General features: G+C 38.3%; 1 protein-coding gene across 17 annotated transcripts in view; it reads left to right on the top strand.

Annotated features, from left to right (window-relative positions):
• Nucleotides 1-17,246, top strand: part of SENP7 (SUMO specific peptidase 7) — a 163,362-nt gene that overhangs the window by 37,744 nt on the left and 108,372 nt on the right. For all 17 annotated transcript variants that reach the window (XM_069552042.1, XM_069551968.1, XM_069551958.1 and 14 more), the window contains 2 exons: nucleotides 6,194-6,246; nucleotides 12,018-12,116. In XM_069552042.1, the coding sequence (XP_069408143.1) occupies nucleotides 6,194-6,246; nucleotides 12,018-12,116 (152 nt within the window). The remainder of the gene's footprint in view (nucleotides 1-6,193; nucleotides 6,247-12,017; nucleotides 12,117-17,246) is intronic.

Raw genomic sequence — 17,246 nt, 5'->3', positions numbered from 1 at the left:
ATGAAGCAGCTGGACCAAAGTGGAAATGACGCTCAGTTGTGGATGTGTCTGGTGGTGAAAGTTAAGTCCTATGTTGTACAGAACAATATTGCATAGGAACCTGGAGTATTAAATGGTCCATGAATCAAGGTAAACTGGACATGGTAGCAGGTTATGGCAAGAGAGAATATCAACATCTTAGAAATCAGCGAATTAAAATGGATGGTAATGGGTGAATTTAGACAACCATTGTATTTAGCACTGTAGGCAAGAATTCCTTGGAAGGAATGGAGTAGCCTTCATAGTCAACAGAAGAGTTCAAAATGCAGTACTTTGGTGCAACCTGAAAAACGACAGAGGTCTGTCCCCTAACTGCTGATGCCAAAGAAGTTGAAGTTTAACGGTTCTAGGAAGACCTACAAGTCCTTGTAGAACTAACACCAAAAAAAAAAAAAAAAAAAAAAAGGATATCCTTTTCATCACAGGGGACTGGAATGCAAAAGTAGGAAGTCAAGAGATACCCAGAATAACAAGCAAGTTTGGCCTTGCAGTACAGAATGAAGCAGGGTAAAGGCTAACAGTTTTATCAGAAAACATGATCATAGCAAACACCCTTTTCCAGCAGCCTAAGAGATGATTCTACACATGGACATCACCAGATGGTCAGTACTGGAATCAGATTGATGATGTTCTTTGCAGTGAAAAATGAGAGGATCTATACAGTCAATAAAAACAAGACCTGGAGCTGATCGTGGCTCAGATCATGAGCTCCTTATTGCAAAATTCAGGCTTAAAAGAAGAAAGAGGAAAAAACAATAGGCCATTCAAATATGACCTAAATCAAATCCTTGAAGGTGATGAATAGATTCAAGGGATTAGATCTGGTAGAGAGAGTGCTTGAAGAACTGTGAACAGAGGTTCATAACATTGTACAATAGGCAGTGACCAAAACCATCCTAAAGAAAAAGAAATGTAGGAGGTGGTTGTTGTAGGAGGCTTTACAAATAGCTGAGAAAAGAAGATAAGTGAAAAGCAAGGGAGAAAGGGAAAGATACACCCAACTGAATTCAGAGTTCCAGAGAATAGCAAGGAGAGATAAGAAGGCCTTTTTAAATGACCTTTAAATGTAAAGGTGGTTGTTGTAGGAGGCTTTACAAATAGCTGAAAAAAGAAGATAAGTGAAAAGCAAGGGAGAAAGGGAAAGATACACCCAACTGAATTCAGAGTTCCAGAGAATAGCAAGGAGAGATAAGAAGGCCTTTTTAAATGACCAATGCAGAGATATAGAGGAAAACAGTAAAATGGGGACTATTGGAGATCTCTTCAAGAAAGTTGAAGATACCAAGGCAACATTTCTTGCAAGGAAGGGCATGATAAAGAACAGAAATGGTGAGACCTAACAGAAGCAGAAGATCTTAAGAAGAGGTGGCAAGAATATACAGAAGAACTGTACAGAAAATGTCTTAATGACCCAGATAACCATGAGGGTATGGTCACTCACTGAGAGCCAGACATCCTGGAATGTGAGGTCAGGTGGGTCTTAGGAAGTGTTACTATGAACAAAGTGAGTGGATATGATGGAATTCCAGCTAATCTATTTAAAATCCTAAAAGATGATGCTGTTAAAGTACTGTACTCAATATATATCGGCAAATTTGGAAAACTCAGCAGTGACCACAAGACTGGAAAAGGTCAGTGTTCATTCCAATCCCAAGGAAGGGTGATGCCAAAAATGTTCGAACTGTGGTACAGTTGCTCTCATTTCACATGCTGGCAAGGTTATCCTCAATTGTTCAAGCTAGGCTTCAGCAGTATGTGAACTGAGAACTTCCAGATATGCCAGCTAGGTTTTGAAGAGTCAGAGGAAACAGAGATCAAATTCATTGTATCATGGAGAAAGCAAGGGAAGTCCAGAAAAAACATCTGTTTCTGCTTCATTGACTACATTAAAGCCTTTGACTGTGTGGATCACAACAAACTGTGGAAATTGTTAAAGAAATGGGAATACCCCACAACCTTACCTGCCTCCTGAGAAACCTGTAAGTGGGTCAAAAAAAACAACAGTTAGAACTGGACATGAAACAATGGATTGGTTCAAAATTGTGAAAGGAGTACGACAAGGCTGTATATTGATACTTTGTTTATTTAACATATATGGAGAGTACATCATGTGAAATGCTGGGCTGGATGAATCACAAGCTGGAATCAAGATTGCCAGGAGAAATGTCAACAATGTCAGATATGCAGATGGTACCACTCTAATGGCAGAAAGTGAAGAGGAAGTAAAGAGCCTCTTGGTGAAAGTGAAAGAAGAGAGTGAAAAAGCTAACTTAAAACTCAACATTAAACAATGAAGATCATGGCATCCGCTCCCATCACTTCATGGTAGATAGAAAGGGGAAAAGTAGAAGCAGTGACAGATTTTCTTTTCTTGGGTTCCAGAATCACTGAGGTCGGTGACTGCAGTCATGAAATTAAGACACTGGCCCCATGGAAGGAAAGCTTTGACAGACCTAGACAGTGTATTAAGAAGCAGAGACATCACTTTGCTGATAAAGTTCCAATTAGTCAAATCTATGTATGGGTGTGAGAGTTGGACTGTGAAGAAAGCTGAGCACCGAAGAATTGATGCTTTTGAACTGTAGTGTTGGAGAAGACTCTTGAGAGTCCCTTGGACTGCAAGGAGATCCAACCAGTCCATTCTGAAGGAGATCAGCCCTGGGATTTCTTTGAAACTCCAGTACTTTGGCCACCTCATGCGAAGAGTTGACTCATTGGAAAAGACTCTGCTGCTGGGAGGGATTGGGGGCAGGAGAAGAAGGGGACGACAGAGGATGAGATGGCTGGATGGCATCACTGACTCGATGGACGTGAGTCTGAGTGAACTCTGGGAGTTGGTGATGGACAGGGAGGCCTGGCGTGCTGCGATTCATGGGTCACAAAGAGTCAGACACGACTAAACTGACTGACTGATGGTTTTTCCAGTAGTCATGTATGGTTGTGAGAGTTGGACCATTCAAAAAGACTGAGTCCTGAAGAATTGATGCTTTTGAATTGTGGTGCTGGAGAAGACTCTTCAGAGTCCCTTGGATAGCAAGGAGATAAAACCAGTTAATCCTTAAGAAAATTAACCCTGAAAAGTCCTTGGAAGGACTGTTGCCAAAGCTGAAGCTCCAATACTTTGTCCACCTAATGTGAAGAACCCACTTATAGGAAAAGACCCTAATGCTGGGAACGATTGAAGGCAAAAGGAGAAGGGGGTAGCAGAAGATTAGATGGTTAGATAGCATCACTGATACAATGGACATAAATTTGAGCAAACTCTGGGAGATATTCAAGGTGACAGGAGCCTGGCTTGCTGCAGTCTGCAGGGTCGCAAAGAGTCAGACACAACTTAGTGAGCAAACAATTACATGTGACACAGTACCATGTCTTTGATGTTTGATGACTTTTTATACTTGTATACATAAACCTGTATAACTATCACATAGTTCAAGATTGGAACATTTTGAGCATCTCAGAAGACTAACTTGTATCCTGTCCCAGTGAGTTAGCTGTCTCCCTGTTTGGGTACTTGCACCATCCTAACTAATATCATTGTAGATTTGTTTTACCCATTCTTGAATTCCACATAAATGTCTGTGAGATGTATTCATATTGTGCATAGCAGTTATTCATTCTTGTTATTACTATGTAATTTTCTATTGTATAAAAAATTTTGTTCATGTAGTTTTCTATTGTATACAAAGGTCTATTCTTGCTCCTGTGATGGATATTTGGATTGTTTTTAGGTTTCGTCATTAAGAACAAAGATAGCATTTTTATACATGCCTGTTTTATAGGATAGCATTTTTATGCCTTTTAGAGGCATAGTCACTCATTTCTTTTGGTTAAATATCTATTAATGTTATTGTTGGACATTAAGTAAGCAGGTGTCTAACTTTAGAAGATACTGACTGACAAAGAAGATGTATTCATTTACCCTCACACAAGCAGTATGTGAGACTTCTAGTCATATAGAATATGACCAATTACCAATACTTGATATTGTTAAAAAAAAACCTTGATATTGTTTGTCTTTTTAATTTTACAAGGGTAAATGATGTTCTATTGATATTTTAGCTTGGTGGCTCTGAGGTTAAAGCGTCTGCCTGCAATGTGGGAGACCTGGGTTCGATCCCTGGGTTGGGAAGATCCCCTGGAGAAGGAAATGGCAACCCACTCCAGTATTCTTGCCTGGAGAATCCCATGGACGGAGGAGCTTGGTGGGCTACAGTCCACGGGGTTGCAAAGAGTCGGACACGACTGAGTGACTTCACTTTCACTTTCACTTTTCCCTAGTAATAATGAAATTGAGGTACTTTATGGATTTCTTTGGAGGGAATGATGCTGAAGCTGAAACTCCAGTACTTTGGCCACCTCATGCTAAGAGTTGGCTCATTGGAAAAGACTCTGATGCTGGGAGGGATTGGGGGCAGGAGGAGAAGGGGATGATGGAGGATGAGATGGCTGGATGGCATCACTGACTCGATGGACGTGAGTCTGAGTGAACTCTGGGAGTTGGTGATGGATAGGGAGGCCTGGCATGCTGCAATTCATGGGTTGCAAAGAGTCGGACACGACTGAGTTACTGAACTGAACTGAATAATGAGTAGATACTTCATATGTTTATTGGCCATTTGAACTTTAAAAAAATTTTTTTTTTAATTTTATTTATTTTTATTTTTATTTTTACTTTATTTTACTTTACAATACTGTATTGGTTTTGCCATACATTGACATGAATCCACCATGGGTGTACATGAGTTCCCAAACATGAATCCCCCTCCCACCTCCCTCCCCATAACATCCCTCTGGGTCATCCCCATGCACCAGCCCCAAGCATACTGTATCCTGCATGGGACATAGACTGGCGAGTCATTTCTTACATGATAGTATACATGTTTTTATGAAGTACCTATTCGAGGGTTTTGCCCATTGTGAACACTGGGTTGTCTTGCCTTTGCTTTGTAGAAGTTCTTTATGTATTCTGGTTATGAATCCTTTGACAGATACATGTATTACACAGTATTAGCTATAGTCATCATGCTGTACATAGATAACTGTGTCATAAATCATCTTCTTCCATTTTGCAGTGTGCTTTCTCATTCAGTGATGAGATTTGGTGAACAAAAGTTTTTAATTTTAATGAAGTTGAGTTTATTAATCTTTTCCTTTATGATTAGTACTACTTGAATCTTGTTGGAAAAATCCTTACCAACCCCAAGATCATGACTATATTCCCTTCGTTTTTATTCTAGAAGCTTTATTTGTCTTTGACATTTAAATCTTTGATCCATTTATAAATAATTTTTGTCTATAATATGTTTATTATTTATTTGTTTACATCATTTTGTTATAAAATTGATTCAGCATTACTCATGGAAAAGATCATCCCTTCCTCACTGAATTGCAGGGGGTGTATTTGTCTTAAATAAGTGACCACATATGTGTGGATCTCTATGATTGATTTTTATTATGAAATTTGTGAGAAATTCCCGTGAATTGTAAGTTCCAGGAAGACTTAAACTGTGTTAAATTTGCTCACTACCCAATACCTACTGGCTGGCACAGTGCCAGGCACATGATAAACATTCAATACGTATTTGCTGACTGAATAAAAGAATCATTCATGTTGATGTTTGGCAGAAACCAACAAAATTCTGTCAATCAATTATCCTTCAGTTAGAAAAAAAAAAAAAGAAACAAAGAACATCCGTTAGGAAGTCTGAAAAATGGTGAGGAAAGATCTAAGCTGTTTTCTTTTGCATAGATGCTTAGATATGTAGCCCTTACCCTCTGCTCTCCTCTCCCATAGCCCCCTTGTTCCCCATTGTAAGAATTTATCTAGTCTTACAGTTCAACCAAAATACATCAAAGACCTCTCGGATACTAGGATTTTTGCCAGGGAATTTCTTACTTAGTTCTTACAGTCAGTTACCTATCGTATTTCAGTTGTCATTGTACATATATTGTTTAATCAAGAAATTTTATGAGAATCTGTTACTCTTCTGTTTATTTTTAACCTTTATGTAAGTCCTTCAGGTTCTGTGAAGTGTATGATTATAAATTGTAAATCTAACAAGAAAAGTTACTTTAAGACAGAAGACAGCTATGAAAGGATTAATTCTGTTCTGTTGTTTCTTAAATGCTAATTTTTATCATGTCTTTGTAGAAATTGTCACAGAAGGGAAAAGGAAAAAGCCTTCGTCTTCAGAGTTACATAAGGTATGTATTAGTTTTGCTCTTAACTTTTGGATTATCTTTAGAGTTAATAATATTTAAAGTATTTTGGTATTTGTCTTTTCAATAAAATTTTAAAGAAAATACTGTAAATCTATAACTAATCAGTGTTTTTTGGGGGATGTGTTAGTCATTCAGTCATGTCCAACTCTTTGCGACCTCATGGCCTCCAGGCTTCTCAGTCCAGGGAATTCTCCAAGCAACAATAACTGGAGTGGGTAGCCATTTACTTCTCCAGGGGATCTTCCTGACTCAGGGATTGAACTTAGGTCTTCTTTACCATCTGACCCACCAGTGGTATATCCTAATTAATCAAGGGTTAACTAGAAAATAGGAAATCCTTTCTGGGACCAGCCTTGTTTAAATCATTATAAAATTTACTAGTATACTTTTCAAATATTATTTTAAATTTATATAAAACATACTCATTTATTTGATGATCAAATATATTAGAGTACCTCAGGTGCATTCATTTATGATACTGTAGATGTTGAAGGGTTGTATTCAAGTTATGTGCTGAAAGTTACTATTTGGTATATATCTTTTTAAACATATTTTTTCATTTATTTCTTTCATATAAGCCAGGAATAGCAAAACAGGCAAAATGAGGTTTCTACCTACCTAGAAGGTGTTGAAAAAGATTTAATCTGTTTTTAGAAAGATAATCTTTTTTCCTATAGAATTTTGTGATTTAATGCCATAGTTCCTTGATTTGCATTATAATAATTTATTAGTGACTTTTCTCTGAAGCATTCTAATTATACGCAAATAACTTTAATTGGGCCCAGTTTTTGGAAAAAAAGAGTGAGAAGAAGATACAAAAGAGGGCTGTGAAATCAAGAGTACCTTGCAAGACCACATAAGAGAGTGTAGCTTTGGGTACTCTTATTCTATCTTTGCTTACTTCAGATTTGTGGGGTGTGGTTTATTCATTTAATTTTCTGGATTTAGTGAATTCCCTGGTGGTCCAGTGGTTGGGACTTTGTCATTTCACTGCTGTGGGTCTGGGTTCAATTTCTGGTTGGAAACTAAGATCCTGCAAGCCATGCCAGGCAGCAAAAAATAAAAGGAAAAAATCTGGATTTAGCTTAAGTGAGATAAATAAAGGAGTTAAAAAGGAGATTTTACATTGCTTCTGTGTGTGTATGTGTGTCCGACTCTTTGCAGTCCCATAGATTGTAGCCCATCAGGCTCCTCTGTCCATGGAATTTTCTGGGCAAGGATGCTGGAGCAGTTTGCAGTTTGCTACTCCAAGGTATCTTCTTGACCCAGGGATTGAGCCCACGTCTCTTGCATTTGCAGGCAGATTCTTTACCGCTGTGCTACCTGGGAAGCCCATTACCTTGCTACTATACCCAGTTTTATTTATTTATTTAATTAAAAATCTTTATTGGAGTATAGTTGATTTACAGTGTTGTGTTAGTTTTAGGTGTACAGCAAAGTGAATCAATTATATGTTCATATATCCACTCTTCAACATTCTTTTCCCATATAGGTCATTGCAGAGTATTGAGTAGAGTTTCCTGTGCTATATAGTCGATCCTCCACTAATATGTGGAGAAAGAAATGGCAACACACTCCAGTATTCTTGCTGGGAAATCCCATGGGCAGAGGAGCCTGGTGGGTTACAGTCCATGGGGTCGCAAAGCATCAGACACAACTTAGCAACCAAACAACAACAGTGTGTATATGTCAGTCTCAATCTCACAGTTTATCTTTCCTGCCTACCCCTTTTCTCCTCTGGTAACTGTAAGGTTGTTTTCTGTGTCTTTGACTCTATTCCTGTTTTGTAAATAGGTTCATTTGTACCATTTTTTAGATTCCACAAATAAGCAATGTCATATGATATCTGTCTTTCTCTGTCTGACTTACTTTACTCAGTATAACCATCTCTAGGTCCATCCAGTTCAGTTCAGTCGCTCATTCGTGTCCAACTCTTTGTGACCCCATGAATCGTAGCACGCTTGTCCATCACCTGTCCAGCACGCCAGGCCTCTCTGTCCATCACCAACTCCCGGAGTTCACCCAAAAGTTCATGTGCATTGAGTTGGTGATGCTATCCAGCCATCTCATCCTCTCTCATCCCCTTCTCCTCCTGCCCCCAATCCCTCCAAGCATCAGAGTCTTTTCCAATGAGTCAACTCTTCGCATGAGGAGTTTCAGCCTCAACATCAGTCCTTCCAATGAACACCCAGGACTGGTCTCCTTTAGGATGGACTGGTTGGATCTCCTTGCAGTCCAAGGGATTCTCAAGAGTCTTCTCCAGCACCAGAGTTCAAAAGCATCAATTCTTCGGCGCTCAGCTTTCTTTATAGTCCAACTCTCACATCCATACATGACCACTGGAAAAACCATAGCCTTGACTAGATGGACCTTTGTTGGCAAAGTAATGTCTCTGCTTTTGAATATGCTATCTAGGTTGGTCATAACTTTGCTTCCAAGGAGTAAGCATCTTTTAATTTCATGGCTGCAGTCACCATCTGCAGTGATTTTGGAGCCCCCCAAAATAAAGTCTGACACTGTTTCCACTGTTTCTCCATCTATTTGCCATGAAGTAATGTGACCAGATGCCATGATCTTAGTTTTCTGAATGTTGAGCTTTTTTTTTTAAATTTATTTTTTGTTATTTTTTTAATTTTAAAATCTTTAATTCTTACATGCATTCCCAAACATGAACCCCCCTCCCACCTCCCGCCCCATAACATCTCTCTGGGTCATCCCCATGCACCAGCCCCAAGCATGCTGTATCCTGCGTCAGACATAGACTGGTGATTCGATTCTTACATGATAGTATACATGTTAGAATGCCACTGAATGTTGAGCTTTAAGCCAACTTTTTCACTCTTCTCTTTCACTTTCATCAAGAGGCTTTTTGGTTCCTCTTCACTTTCTGCCATAAGGGTGGTGTCATCTGCATATCTGAGGTTATTGATATTTCTCCCAGCAGTCTTGATTCCAGCTTGTGCTTCTTCCAGCCCAGAATTTCTCATGATGTATTCTGTATAGAAGTTAAATAAGCAGGGTGTCAATATACAGCCTTGACGTACTCCTTTTCCTCTTTGGAACCAGTCTGTTGTTCCATGTCCAGTTCTAACTGTTGCTTCCTGACCTGCATATAGGTTTCTCAAGAGGCAGGGTAGGTGGTCTGGTATTCCCATCTCTTTCAGAATTTTCCACAGTTTATTGTGATCCACAGTCAAAAGCTTTGGCATAGTCAGTAAATCAGAAATAGATGTTTTTCTGGAACTCTCTTGCTTTTTCCATGATCCAGCAGATGTCGGCAATTTGATCTCTGGTTCCTCTACCTTTCCTAAAACAAGCTTGAACATCTGGAAGTTCACGGTTCACGTATTGCTGAAGCCTGGCTTGGAGAATTTTGAGCATTACTTTACTAGCGTATGAAATGAGTGCAGTTGTGCGGTAGTTTGAGCATTCTTTGGCATTGCCTTTCTTTGGGTTTGGAATGAAAACTGACCTTTTCCAGTCCTGTGGCCGCTGCTGAGTTTTCCAAATTTGCTGGCGTGTTAAGTGCAGCACTTTCACAGCATCATCTTTTAGGATTTGAAATAGCTTAACTGGAATTCCATCACCTCCACTAGCTTTGTTCATAGTGATGCTTTCTAAGGCCCACTTGACTTCACATTCCAGGATGTCTGACTCTAGGTGAGTGATCACACCATCGTGATTATCTGGGTCATGAAGATCTTTTTTGTATAGTTCTTCTGTGTATTCTTGCCATGTTGTTGCAAATGCTATTTCATTCTTTTTTATGGCTGAGTAATATTCCATTGTATATATGACCACATCTTCTTTATCGATTCCTCTGTTGGTGGACGTTTAAGTTGCTTCCACCTACTAACTTTTGTAAATAGTGTTGCAGTGAACATTGGGATGCATGTATGTTTTCAAAGTATGGTTTTCTTCTATTATATGTCCAGGAGTGGCATTGCTGAATCATACAGTAGCTCTAGTTTTAGTTTTTTAAGGAACCTCCATACTGTTCTTCCTAGTAGGTATATCAATTTGCATTCCCACCAGCAGTGTAGGAGGGTTCCTTTCTCTTCACACCCTCTTCAGCATTTGCCATTTGTAGATTTTTTAAAATAATTTTATCTATTTATTTTTGGCTTCACTGAGTCTTCGTTGCTGCATTCAGGCTTTCTCTGGATGCACTAGAGCGAGGACTCGTCTGTAGTTGCAGTGCGCAGGGTTTTCATTGTGGTGGCTTTTCTTGTGGAGGAGCATAGGTTCTAGGATGTGTGGGCTTCAGTAGTTGTGACTTGCAGGCTCCAGAGCTAAGGCTCAGTGGTTCTGGCACATGGGCTTAGTTTCCCCACGGCATGTGGGATCTTCCCAGAGCAGGGATCAAAGTGGTATCCCCTGCATTGCAAGGTGGATTCTTAATCACTGGACCACCAGGGAAGCCCTTTTGCTTTACTCGTATTGAAACCATTTTATGGTGTTACTGATTGTAGTTGATACAGTGCTTATTATGCATGCTGAGTCACTTCAGTCATGTCTGACTCTTTGCAACCCTATGGATTGTAGCCCACCAGGCTCCTCTGTCTATGGGATTTTCTGGGTAGGAATACTGGAGTGGGTTGCCATGCCCTCCTTTAGGGGATCTTCCAGACCCAGGGACTGAACCCATGTTTCTTATGTCTCCTGCATTGGCAGGTGGGTTCTTCACCACTCGCGCTACCTGGGAAGCCCGATGCTAATTATATTGGAAGCCCAGTGCTTATTTTATGTTATATAATAAGCTAAACTTGATGCTTAACCATGATTTATAATGTGAAAGTTAAATTATTTAAGTTCTAAACAGATGATTTCAAGCTTGTGGCTACAATCCATCCATTCATTTGTTTATTCAGTGTCTTGTAAGCCATTCACTTTGGAATATAAAGGTGACTAAGTCAGAGTACACTCTTTCAGTCCCTTCATAGTCTGGTGAAGAAGACAAACATGTAGATAAATAATTATAATATAGCATGATATGTGTAATACAAACTACCAAGTACTAATACCCAGAGAAAGGAAAGCCCTGGTATGGGAGTGATGATTGTGTGAATAAGAATAATTTTTTGCAGAATCTGAGGTATTTAATAGCGGAGAGATAGAGTGAAGAGCATTCTAGGTTAAAGGAGCAGTACATACAGAGGTCTAGAGATGGTATGCCTCAAGAAGGTTGAGTAAACTCAGTGTGGTTAAGGTGTAAAGTTTGTGATGTATGAGTGACATCAAAGAGCCCAGATTGTTAAGAGTTACATCTGTAAGTAATAGGCACCATTGTTGTAGTTTAAGATTGTAGCCGTAATTAGATTTGTGTATTAGAGAACTCTGGGGTTAGTGTTTGAGAGATTAGAAGAGGAAGAAACTGCAAGTAAGAGTAGTTAAGTAGTTATTGTGATACCTCATTTATCTACTTTTATACTGAGTGAAAGAGGCTTTTTGTAAAATCATATTTAACTACCGCTGCTGCTGTTAAGTCGCTTCAGTCATGTCCAACTCTGTGTGACCCCATAGACGGCAGCCCACCAGGCTCCCCCGTCCGTGGGATTCTCCAGGCAAGAACACTGGAGTGGTTTGCCATTTCCTTCTCCGCATATTTAACTACTGATAAATTAAGCACAGAACTTAAAACTCTTTAAAAGTAATAGCAAAATATTAATGCAGGTAATGTAGTGGTTCTGTTAGCTCATTCAGCTCTTACTTATATTTCAATTAAACTAATTATTTTCTCATTTTGGTTTCAGATAACAAAGATATTAAATGCAAAACCAGAGGATGTTCATGTTCAGTCACCACTGTCCAAACTCAGAAGCTCAGAACACTGGGATGTTTCTTTGCAGGGGGTAAATAAAAACTCTCTTCTTATAAGTATATGGGGTTTTAAAACATTTTAATAAAGCTAAATTTTTATTTTCATACATGTTCTTTTTTTAATTTTCTTGTATTACATAATTGCAGGTTTTAAATTAATGTATTTCTGGCATATGTTGAAATCATGCTTTGAGGTTAGGGTCTTTTTTCAGTTTAAATCTAAGAATAGTGTATTGTGCATGGTTGTTTTCTTCATGAAATTTAAATCTCATTGTTATATATTATATTTTAAATTTATGATAATATTAAGCTTATTAAAGGAGAGGGAAATGGCAACCTACTCCAGTATTCTTGCCTGGAGAATCCCATGCACAGAAGAGCTTAGAGGCACAGTCCATGGAGTTGCAGAGAGTCAGACATGACTGAGCAACTAACGCTAATGCTAAACTTATTAAAATCCCTTGCTTTTTTTGTTCTGTAAATTTAAGAGGGTATATTGTAAAAAGTGACACAATTATTTTAAAAGATAGCCTGATTATAAATCTGCACCAATTTTATCACTTTTAATTATTACTATAGTGTTCTCATAAGTAAGGCTTGCTGCTAAGTCACTTCAGTCGTGTTCGACTCTGTGCGACCCCATAGATGGCAGCCCACCAGGCTCCCCCATCCCTGGGATTCTCCAGGCAAGAACACTGGAGTGGGTTGCCATTTCCTTCTCCAATGCATGAAAGTGAAAAGTGAAAGTGAAGTCACTCAGTCGTGTCCAACTCTTCATGACCGCATGGACTGCAGCCCACCAGGCTCCTCTGTCCATGGGATTGTCCAGGCAAGAGTGCGGGAGTGGGTTGCCATTGCCTTCTCCAAAGTAAGGCTAAAGATAGCACTCTATATGTTCTTTTTTCTTTTCTTGACTGGCACTACTCATGGTCGGTGTTTTAAAACTGGAATTTTTTTCTCAGATTTTCCAGTTATCTGTTTGAGAATATACATACTGGTCAACTAGTTTTATTGGTCTACATTTCTAACATAATGAAATACCGCAGGTTGGTGGCTTAAACAACAGAAAGTTATTTTCTCATAGATCTGGAGGCTGGAAGTCCAAGATCAAGGTGCGGGCAGGGTTGTTTTCTCTAAGGCCTGTTTCCTTGGCTTATAGATGGCCACCTTCTTGCTATGTTCTCATGTGGCCTCTGTTCTGTGCACACACATCCCTGGAGTTTCTTCCTCTTCCTATAAGGACACTAGTCTTGTAAATTATGTTCCCACCCTTTTGACCCCATTTAAACATAAACTCCCTGTGTAAAGGCCCTATCTTCACGTACATACATTTTAAAGGTGAGGACGTCAACATGCGAATTTTGAAGGGGACAGTTTAGCTCATAATGGTAGTATTTTAGGATAACAGATGTTAAGTCACCTTGAATATATGTATTTTTATGTTATAGACAAGAAAAATTAACCATTTATTAAAACTTGTTCTCAGAGGAAAGATTAGCTGTTAGTATTAGTTGCTTTAACATTATTTATGTATTTATTTGTTTATTTTGACTGTGCTTCGTGGCCTGTGGGATCTTGGTTCCCTGACCAGGGACTGAACTCATTGAAAAGTACAGTTTTCTAGCCACTGGACCACCAAGGAATTCCCTAATGTTATTTAAAATTTTAGTTATTAAATAGTACATTTGTTTTTTATACAGGGTACAGAAAAGGAATATAATAAATGGGACTATTTCCTGAATGCAGTCACTACTGACAGTTTTTTTTTTTTCATTCGTTTCAAGAAGGAAAAAGCATGCTGCCCATGTATGACTGTACATTTTTTGATCATTGCTGAAGAGGGATCATGAAATACATCTTGTTCTGTGTTTTGCCATTTTTAGTTAGTAATATTTTAATATTTTTTTTCTGTTTTAACACATTTAGATGTACCTCTTTTGCTTATTTTTTATTAGCTTTACAATACTTCCCAAATATACTATATCCAATAATTTAGTCACTTAGTACACTGATATTAGACAGTTTGGTTGTTTCTAGAATTTTACTAATATAAATAGTATTGCAGAAACCTTTATTTTTCATAAACAGGGAACCATTTTTGAGTGGGATTACTAGGTATAAGGAAGTTTGTATATTAAATTTTTATAAGTACTGAAAAATTATCTCAGAAAATTTGTACCAATATGTATTGCCACCAATGAGAGATCCCATATTTCTACAAATTTACTAGTTCATACTGAATGTTATCGTGTAGTGAAATTGTTGCTAACAGAAGGAAAAAATACATTATTTTAGGAAAATTTTATCTATATTTGCATATTTTATTTTATGCTTTGGCATACTGAATGGAGTAAAAATATATCATTTTAAATACACACAATCTAAGTAAATGGATGTGATTTGAATTTGTTTTCTTAAGAAGTGTCTTACTAAATGTGTTTCTTCCTCTACCCTTGGGTCATATAATCTTTCTTTAGTTTTTGGCCTTCAAGAGGCAGACATGGATCACCAGAGAGCTCTTTAGGTATTAGGTCTCTATGTTATACAGTCTGCTTTCTTCTCTTTCCTTAACTCCTCTTTGTTTCAGCAGGCTTCTTTTCCTTAGAAGTAACAACTTATTTTCTCTTGTTCTCTCTGACCCACTAAGTGAAACAGAGCCTCCTCAGAAGCAAATTTTCTTTTCCTATGACTAGTTTCCTATACTAGTTGGATGTCTTCTTTAGGATAGTGATACTTAACTTCTGGGAAATCTACATCATATTTGAGATTTGAAGTGGCAGATGTGTCAGCATTACCTTGGTCCCTTGTTGCTTTAGATGTAACAGTATTTGTTAAATGTGCTTCATAGTTTGTAGACTTTGAGGTGGTACCAAAATCTTGCTTCATGGTTTCTCCCACACACCACCGTAGCTTTCAATGAAAGAAAAAGGGATAAATGCCAGTTTCCATAATCTTTAGCAGAATTTTAACTTGTTTATTTGTGTTTTTTACTCAGATATATAAAACAGATCTTAGGTATATAATTGGATGAGCTTTGACTAATGTAACATATGCAACCAATATCTCAGTGAAATAGAGCATTGTCATGAGTCTTGAAAGTTCACTTTGCCCTTACCCTTGTATCTTTTCTTTGTCTGTTGTCTCTATTCCCACCCTGTTCTGGACAAGCGATTTTTTAATTTCTATATTTGTAAGATAGTTTTGCCTATTGTTTTCAGTGTATACTCTTTTGTGTTGCCTTCTTTTGCTTAGTAAAATGTTGTTGCTCATTTTTGTTTTGTACCTATTAGTAGTTTGTTGCTTTTTATTGCTGAGCAATATTCTATTATATGAGTATAATGCAATTCGTTTATCTAATTCTTCTGTTGGTGAACTTTGGGACTTTTAATTTGTTTTGCCCTGATACCAATGGTGTTAAAATATTTTCATATTTTTTTATTAGAGTGTACTTGCTTTACAATGGTGTGTTAGTTTCTTCCGTACAGAAAAGTGAATCAGCTCTACGTGTACATTTGTTGTTTAGTCGCTAAGTCATTTTATTTGTTTATGTGACTTGAACAGGCAGTAAGTCACGTCCTACTTTTTTGCAACTCCATGAACTAAATATGTAGCCCACTAGGCTCCTCTGTCCATGGGATTTCCCAGGCAGAATACTGGAGTGAGTGGCCATTTCTTTCTCCAAGGAATCTTCCTGACTCAGGGATTGAACTCGAGTCTCCTGCATTGGGAGGCAGATTCTTTACCACTGAGTCAGCAGGGAAGCCCATATTTATACATATATCTCCTGTTTTTTGGATTTCCTTCCCATTTAGGTCACCACGGAACACTGAGTAGAGTTCTCTGTGGTCTAAAGTTGTTTCTCATTAGTTATCTATTTTATACATAGTAGTGAAAATATTTTCATATGTTGATTAGCTGTTATGTATCTTCTTTTTCGTGATGTGTCCAAATATTTTGCCCCTTTAAATATATACTTTATATTTATTCTCAAATATATTTGACAGTGAATTTATATATAATTAAATTAATCAATTTTAAGTGATCTCTGAATTTTGACAAATGTATACATTTTGCAGCCACCAATGTAATAAAAGTGTATTTGTATTTATCAGTTTTTTCTTGATGTAAAGTTCTGTGAGTCACAGGATCTTTATAGACTCATAGGACTGTCATCACAGTGAAGATACTATATGGTTCCATCACTCCAAAAAATTCCCTGGTGCTATCCTCTTTGTAGATTCTTCTTATCCTCATCCATAGTCTGTGCTAACAGTTTTCTCTCCTTGTACGTCTACATTTTCCAGAGTGTCACATGAATGTAATCATGGAGCATGTAATGTTTTAATGTTTTGAGAGTGTTTTTTTCACTCAGTTTAGTGCCAGTGAGATTCATCCTTGTTGTTGACGAATAACAAACTGTATCAGTAGTTTGTTTCAGTTCAGTTCAGTTGCTCAGTCGTGTCCGACTCTTTGCCACCCCATAAATTGGAGCACGCCAGGCCTCCCTGTCCATCACCAGCTCCCAGAGTTCACTCAAACTCATGTCCATCAAGTCGGTGATGCCATCCAGCCATCTCATCCTCTGTCATCCCCTTCTCCTCCTGCCCCCAATCCCTCCCAGCATCAGAGTCTTTTCCAATGAGTCAACTCTTCTCATGAGGTGGCCAAAGTATTGGAGTTTCAGCTTCAGCATCAGTCCTTCCAATGAACACCCAGGACTGATCTCCTTTAGAATAGACTGACTGGATCTCCTTGCAGTCCAAGGGACTCTCAAGAGTCTTCTCCAACACCACAGGTCAAAAGCATCAATTCTTCGGTGCTCAGCTTTCTTCATAGTCCAACTCTCACATCCATACATGACCACTGGAAAAACCATAGCCTTGACTAGGTGGACCTTTGTTGGCAAAGTAATGTCTCTGCTTTTGAATATGCTATCTAGGTTGGTCATAACTTTCCTTCCAAGGAGTAAGCGTCTTTTAATTTCATGGCTGCAGTCACCATCTGCAGTGATTTTGTTTATCCATTCCCAAATGAACCATTGAAGGACACCCATAAGGGTTGTTTCCAGTTTTTGGCAATTAAGAACACAAGTTTTTTGTGAGCAGACGTTTTAATCTCTCTAGGATAAATACCTTGAAGTGGGATTCCTGAGTCATGTGGTA

Source organism: Ovis canadensis, chromosome 1, assembly GCF_042477335.2.
Source record: "Ovis canadensis isolate MfBH-ARS-UI-01 breed Bighorn chromosome 1, ARS-UI_OviCan_v2, whole genome shotgun sequence".
NCBI lineage: Eukaryota > Metazoa > Chordata > Mammalia > Artiodactyla > Bovidae > Ovis > Ovis canadensis.
This window is presented reverse-complemented; position numbering and strand designations above follow the sequence as displayed.